At 54.5% G+C, this 6742-nt stretch overlaps 1 protein-coding gene across 1 annotated transcript; it reads right to left on the reverse strand.

Annotated features, from left to right (window-relative positions):
* Nucleotides 1–251: 251 nt before the first annotated feature.
* On the reverse strand, nt 252–6263 carry AVPR1B (arginine vasopressin receptor 1B). The gene is made up of 2 exons (XM_043924123.1): nt 4931–6263; nt 252–580 (listed from the first exon to the last, which is right to left on the reverse strand). Exons 1-2 carry the CDS (start codon nt 5871–5873, stop codon nt 252–254), a joined length of 1272 nt encoding a protein of 423 aa, XP_043780058.1. The 5' UTR covers nt 5874–6263.
* Between the last annotated feature and the right edge of the window lie 479 nt (nt 6264–6742).

Below are 6742 nucleotides of genomic sequence, written 5' to 3' on the forward strand. Positions count from 1 at the left end.
ATGACACCAAAGATAGGAGCGGCCTTTCTGGCCTGCTCACCCTGCCTCAAGCCGAGTCAAAGGGCATAAATGTCATTGTCATGAAAATCCAACAATTCTTCTAGAGCCCCTTGGTTAGGGTGTCCTTAGAGAACACTTCTCCAATCTTGCAAAGTCATGAAAGGTTATAACTGAAAAAGACCATGGAGAGCATCAGGCTGGGCGTTGCTGAGATGGGCAGAGATCCTCCGCCAGACTCTGGGGAGTGCTCCCTAAAGGACACTGGTCTCAGTGGCAGCATTGCCATCCACCTGCTCTGCACCCTGCAGGGAGTCTTTGGGCCCTGGCCTCCTGCTGAGTCCGGGGCTGAGGCCGCGGGCAGGCGGGCCACTGGAGCGGGTCAGCAGGGTGGCGTGGCGGCTGTACAGACTGCCGTTGGAGAGCCACCTGCGCATCCTGGGCCTGGCACCTCCGCAGCAGGCCAGACGGCGCAGGGCATGCAGCCACAGGTGGCTGTTGAAGCCCATGTAGATCCAGGGGTTGCAGCAGCTGCTGAGGTTGCCCAAAAGCATGGAGATGGTGAAAGCCACATTGGTTGAATCTGCCGGGGGAGAAGCACAAGGATTTCAGAGCTGGAAGGGACCTGGGAGAGAGTCTTGCTCCCTACAGAACAGACGAGGAAGCTGAATCCCAAGGAGGACCACAAGGGGTTCTATAATCAGAAAGGATCATGGCTGGGACTCAAACCTGGGACTCCTGACTCCAGGGTTTTGCCTCACTGGTTTATTCATTCATCTTGTGCCACAGGATGATGACAGGAGCTGAGGCTCACTCTCAGCTGACTTTGGAGACACAGACAGAGTCAGCCCGAATCGGATCTTTGCTCCGAATCTTGAACTGTGAATCCCCTAACGGATGCTGAGCATGGGGGAGGCAATTTCTATAAAACGTGCAGGAAAAATTACCATGATTCTAGCCAAGTTCGGGCACACCTGCGTTCCCACTCATGTCATAGATATGGGTACACACTGCCTTCTGGGTGCTGTGTTCCTTGACCCCTGAGGGTCTGTCCCAGTCACTCAGTTATTGTCCGTGTGAGTACCAACTGTTCCAGGCCCGTGCTGGGGACCTGGGAGGCAACCAGTGGAGCCTGACAGCCCTACAGGTCCCGTGACGCCACCTCCAACTGTGCAGCTTCCAGGTACAGGGCGTCCCTGCATCTCATTCCCGGCCAGTACTTGTTCTCTGTCGTCAGAAATGACATCCAGAGAATGTCCCTTCTGCAGGGAAAACTAATTTCTCTCCTGCACAGTCAAAATGAGAGCCTTAAAAGACTCTGATAAGATTCCTTCCAGATACAATACTCTTTCTGAAAACTAAATGAAACTTCTCGTGCCATCAGGAAAGCTGCTGGGATGGGCCCCAGCCTTCTGCCAGATGCACCATGGCTAAGCTACGGCACGGGTTTTGTACACTGAGTTGCCCAGCTCTTTAGTGGAGGCTGTAGAATCCCTGAGTGCCATGTCAGAGTTGGAAGGAATTAAGGGTTATGGCACAGACTTGAACCTAGGTCTTCCCTCTTTCAAGCAGCAATTCTGCACCCTGCCACCATTTCAACCAGTGAACTCAAAGGCAAAGCTCAAGTGCCTGCTCTGTAAAGCGCCGTGAAAGCTTCCGATACGCTGGTTCCCTGGGTGCTCTCCAGTGTGGAAGCCCAGGAGAAGGGGAGATACAAGTCAGAATGTCAGAGAGAAGGCATGAATCACAGAACTGGGAAGCACAGAGCCGCACAGAAGTGAGAGCAAGGAGGGAGCAAGAGGGGACCAGCCTCAGCAACAAACACAGGCTCCTGAAGCATGAAGGCTTCTGGCCTGCGCCCCAGTTAACCGAATACCCAGGGGCTGCAGAACATTTGGGAAGTTGCTTTGGCTAAGGGGTGGTATTCATCCCATCTGCTCCATCAATATATGTATAGTGCCTAGACTAGGCCAGAGACTGAGGGTTTCCACAGGTTTCTTCACTTGGGAAGCTCCGGGAAGCCCGGAGTCAGGCCCAGGGAGGGGCTCGAGATGCACCTGGAGCCCTGGAATCTTCGGAGGCTGCAGCTCAGTCCTGGAGGGCAGACCTGCTATGAGTCACGGGCAGCTGCTGCCTTGTGGCCTAGCAGAAACTCCACTGACGGTAAGGAGCAGGGGCAAGGGCAAGGAGACAGCTTCCTGCCAAAGACTCGGGGACAAGTGGCCAGGAGGCCAGCATGTCGTGGAGGGAAACTGGGTGTACTGGAAAGTAAGTTTAAAGTAATGAATGTCTGCTCAACTCAGAGTCCCTGAAGGGCTTCCGGTTTTCTGAGGGACACTTGGTTCCTGTAATGCTTACTCGGAGGGGGCCCTTGACAAGTGAAAAGTCACTGTATGTATGGGTCTGAGGGATAGGTTGATGACGGTGGTGACTACAGGAGGCAAGCAAGAAAGCTTGTAGGTTCCTTGATAAAGGGGCTTCTCCTCCCTGGTGCCATCAGCTCAGCTATGATTGTTGGGAATAAGACAACAATAAAAGTTTGGATAAAGTTTGGCCTAAGAAGACTTTGATTCAATTCTTAGCTCCAACTCTTACTAGAAGTGGCAATTTGGACCAGATATTTCACCTCTCTAAAGTTCAGGTTACTTTGATGTCAAGGGGAGAAGGTCACCCCTAAGTAGCACAAGGCCTAAATATGCTTGGCACATAGAAAGCCTCCTTCCTTCTATTCTGTGCTTGACTAGGGGTGGGGGTGGGTGTCCCTAGAGCAGGTTAGGGGTAATATGCTCATTGCTTAAAGGTTAATTTTATAAATAGCCTCTGGTCCACACTAGTGTGTGAAAGGTGGTTAAGAAGGGGTACAATGGGACTGTTATAATTCAGTATCGCTGAACTCTCTCTCTTTTTTTTTTTAGCTTTTAAAAAAAATTATTTTTAATTGAAGGATAATTGCTTTACAAGATTGTGTTGGTTTCTGCCATACATCAACATGAATCCTGCTGAACTCTCTTGCAGAGTTGCGTTAATGTCATGAACAACCTTCTCCTTACTTCATCTTTCCAGAAAAGCAAAGTGTTTGGCTTGAGCGTGCCCTAGGATGAGCAGATTGAGATTAGAAACAATAGCACAGGGGAGGGGGATCACTCTAAGAGCTGGTAGGAAGTGGTAGTCTGGGTCTGCTGGTCAGTGAATCCTCAGGAAACTTCCAGAGAAGACAGGGCGTCCCTGGGGCAGTCACGTGCTGCCCCCACCACATACCCCAAGCTGTGATAAAGTGTCCGCTGTATCACGGAGCACACAGTCACCCTGACAGGTGACTTCACACGTGTCCCCAGCCGCCTCTTCCTAGGGGGGCAGGAACAGATGTCTTTGGATACCACTTTCCAGCATTTTAGGACTTTCCTGGTGGTTCAAACGGTAAAGCGTCTGCCTACAATGTGGGAGACCCAGGTTTGATCCCTGGGTCGGGAAAATCCTCTGGAGAAGGAAATGGCAACCCAATCCAGTGTTCTCGCCTGGAAAATCCCATGGACAGAGGAGCCTGGTAGGCTCCAGTCCATGGGGTCGCAAAGAGTCGGACACGACTGAGAGACTAAACTTTCAAACTTTTTCTCCAGCATTTTGGCTGCCCAGAAACAGCATTTCCTTTCTCAGGACAAGCTCATCCCCAAATGGCCTGACCAGTTGGCAGTATCTGAAACTTGGAAGGCTGCCATCTATCTCACTCCAAAAAATGACCCCAATCAGGCCCCCCACATCCCAACTGGAACACAGTCCTCTTGGAAGGTCCCATTTTGTTTTTCATGTAGGACGAAGGCCCTTCTCTTCATCACTTCCAGAGCTAGCATTTGGAAAGTGGGGGCATGGAGTTGAGAAAAGAAACAAGGAGGTTTCAGGCCTAGGTTCTATTCGTCACTTCCGCCACTTCCTAGCTGTGTGCCCTTGGGCAGGTCAGGTTTCCTCTCTGAGCCTCTGCTTTCTCATTAAAAAACAAAAGCGTTGAACTTGGAATTTCAGGGTTGTGCCCCAGGGCTAATTAATTGAAAATGGCTGTTGAAAAGGAGTTCAAAGTCTTGTTCAGGTGCAGGGGGGGAAGAGTGCTGAGAGACACACTTCATGGGCCACAAACTGCCATCTGGACCAAATCATTTGAAAACCCCTTTCAAACAGTCTAGCAAACTGTCAGTTGCTTGGCCAAATCTACTCACAGTCATATCTTCATTAGGGCCAAATAATATTTTAAAATGCTTAAATTAGTTGCCAAAATTGTAAAATACGGAAATTTCACATTAAAGATACTCACATGGCATGTTTTGACTGGATGGGAGTTACAGCTGTCCCTTTTCACACCGGGACAGGCACCGTCTTCATTGCTTCACCCGTTTGTTACCTGCCTGACCCTGGCAGCCACTACGCTGCCACATAGTGGCATCAAACCCACGTCTCCTGCATTGGCAGACGGGTTCTTTACCACTAGCGCCACTGGGAAGGAGGCTCAGATGGTAAAGACTCTGCCTGCAATGCAGGAGACCCGGGTTCAATCCCTAGGTCGGGAAGACCCCCTGGAGAAGGAAACGGCAACCCGCTCCAGTATTCTGGCCTGGAGAATCCCAAGGACGGAGGAGCCTGTCGGGCTACAGTCCATGGGGTCACAAAGAGTCAGACATGACTGAGTGAGTAACATGCACATAATACTAAATGAGATCTTCAAACGGCTTCGAAAGGATTGATAGAAACCATTCAAAATGAATGCATACTAGAACTGTCCCTTTTCACATCAGGACAGGCACCATCTTTAACTGCTTCACCCATCTGTTACCTGCCTGGCCCCGGGAGCCACTGTGACCCTGTCCTAATACCCTCCTTCTCTCTTCTCTGCATTTTTCCACCTCACGCTCCCGCCTCTACCTTCCCAACCAGACCACACACTTGCCTTCATTGGGGGCATTCTCATCCCACACAGACCACATCTGGACGCTGAAGAAAGGCGCCCAGCAGGCGATATAGGCCAGCACAATGACCAAGGTCATCTTCACAGTTCGGATCTTGGCCCGAGAGATGGTGCTGACGCTGCTAACCCGGGACGGCAGCCCCCGTATGGCTGCAACCTGGCCACGAGGAGCGGAGGGCCTGTTCCCCATGCCCCAGCTCCCTCCTTCGGCCTGCCCAGCCTCCGTCTTGACTTTGAGGTTCTTGCAGATTTCATGGCAGATGAGGCTGTAGCAGGCTGTGAGCATGGTCACGGGCAGAATGAAGATGGCCAGGGTGGTCCAGGTGATGTAGGCCCGTGGCCCCCAAGGGAAGTGGAAGTCTGCCCAGCAGTCCAGCACTCCAGAGCCCTGGATCACCTCTCGTATGGAAAAAATGAAGACTTGAGGGAGGCTGAGGACGGCCGCCAGCAGCCAGGGGGCTGCGATGAGTGGGTAGGTGGACCGGCTGGGCTGCTGGAGGCTGCGCAGGGGGTGACAGACGGCCAGGTAGCGGTCCAGTGTCATGGCCAGCAGCATGTAGGTGGAAGCAAACATGCTCAGCACCTGCAGGTACTTGACAGCCCGGCAGAGCGGGTCGGGGCCGCGGAAGCGGTAGGTGATGTCCCACAGCAGCTGGGGCAGCACCTGGAAGAGCGCCACGCCCAGGTCGGTCAGGGCCAGGTGCAGCACCAACACCTGCATGCGGGAGCGCCTGCGGACCGGCCGACCCACCGTCAGCAGCACCGTCAGGTTGCCCCCTGTGGCCAGCACCAGGACGGTGGCCAGGATGCCGATCTCCACCTTGGCCAGCTCCTCATCCCGGCCCAGCCAGGGTGTGGTGGCATTGGCGGCAGAGAGGGTGCTCCCCGGGCTCGGAGCAGGAGTCTGAGGAGGTCTGGAATCCATGGTGGAAGTTTGCTGCCAGAGAAGCGGGTGGGGAGGCAGGGACGGACGCAGAGTGTGAGCGCAAGCAGAGAGGCCGGAGGAGTGAGACGGGGTGGGCAGGGGAGGTTAAAGATGGAAGAGAGGGGAAGGGCGGGATGACCAGGAGGAGGCTGAGACTGTGTGGCAGGAGTTACGAGGGCAGGGATAGAGAGGATGAGGAAGAGTGAGGTAAGGAAGAAGATGCTGAGCCTAGAGAGCGGAGGGGGAGCCCGGGAGCCAAGGAGTCAGGCAGGGGAGAATGGGCGAGGCTGTGCAAAGCGAGCCTTCTGAAAGGGTAAGAAGGCTGGGGGAGGTGGCACCACTCCCAAATGCACCTCAAATCCACTTTCTCCAAACTGTCCTGGAAGCGGAAAGCGGGTGCCCCTAAGCCTGTTTGCAGGATCACTCCTGGCCAGAGGAGTCGGTGGAAAACACAGCTGAGCCCACACGCCCGGCTGGTTTTATGCGCTCGCATCCGAGAGGGTGAGCCGAGAGGGCGGAGTGACACCCGTAAGCGACCAACCGCGGGGCGAGAGGCTGGGAGGGGGGGCGAGGAGGAGGGACAGAGGGGCAGAGGGACCCCGGACAGGGAGCCAGAGGAGCGGACGACGTGGCGAGCGCTCGCCGGCCGGCGGGACCCGCGGACAGACAACCTCACCTTGGCTCAGGCCTGGAACCGTCGGACTGTCTCCCGAGACAGGTGCACGCCCAGGGGATGGGTGGTGGCCGCCCACCTACCGGGGACCCTGAGGCCGGCAGCGCTGGTGGGCCCCTGTCCCCCAGTTTGCCCCCCAAGGGTGGCCAGGTGGGCGAGGCAGGGCCCCAGACGGAGCCCTTGGCCATCGGCGGTG

The sequence above is a fragment of the Cervus elaphus genome, chromosome 14, assembly GCF_910594005.1.
Source record: "Cervus elaphus chromosome 14, mCerEla1.1, whole genome shotgun sequence".
In the NCBI taxonomy this organism is placed as follows: Eukaryota; Metazoa; Chordata; class Mammalia; order Artiodactyla; family Cervidae; genus Cervus; species Cervus elaphus.

Excerpts from the sequence above, each read along its gene's own strand:
- AVPR1B (XM_043924123.1), bottom strand. The coding sequence starts at position 5,873 with ATGGATTCCAGACCTCCTCAGACTCCTGCTCCGAGCCCGGGGAGCACC. Across the intron at positions 581-4,930 it reads TGAGAATGCCCCCAATGAAG|ATTCAACCAATGTGGCTTTC; the intron begins GCAAGTGTGTGG and ends CTCCCCCGGCAG.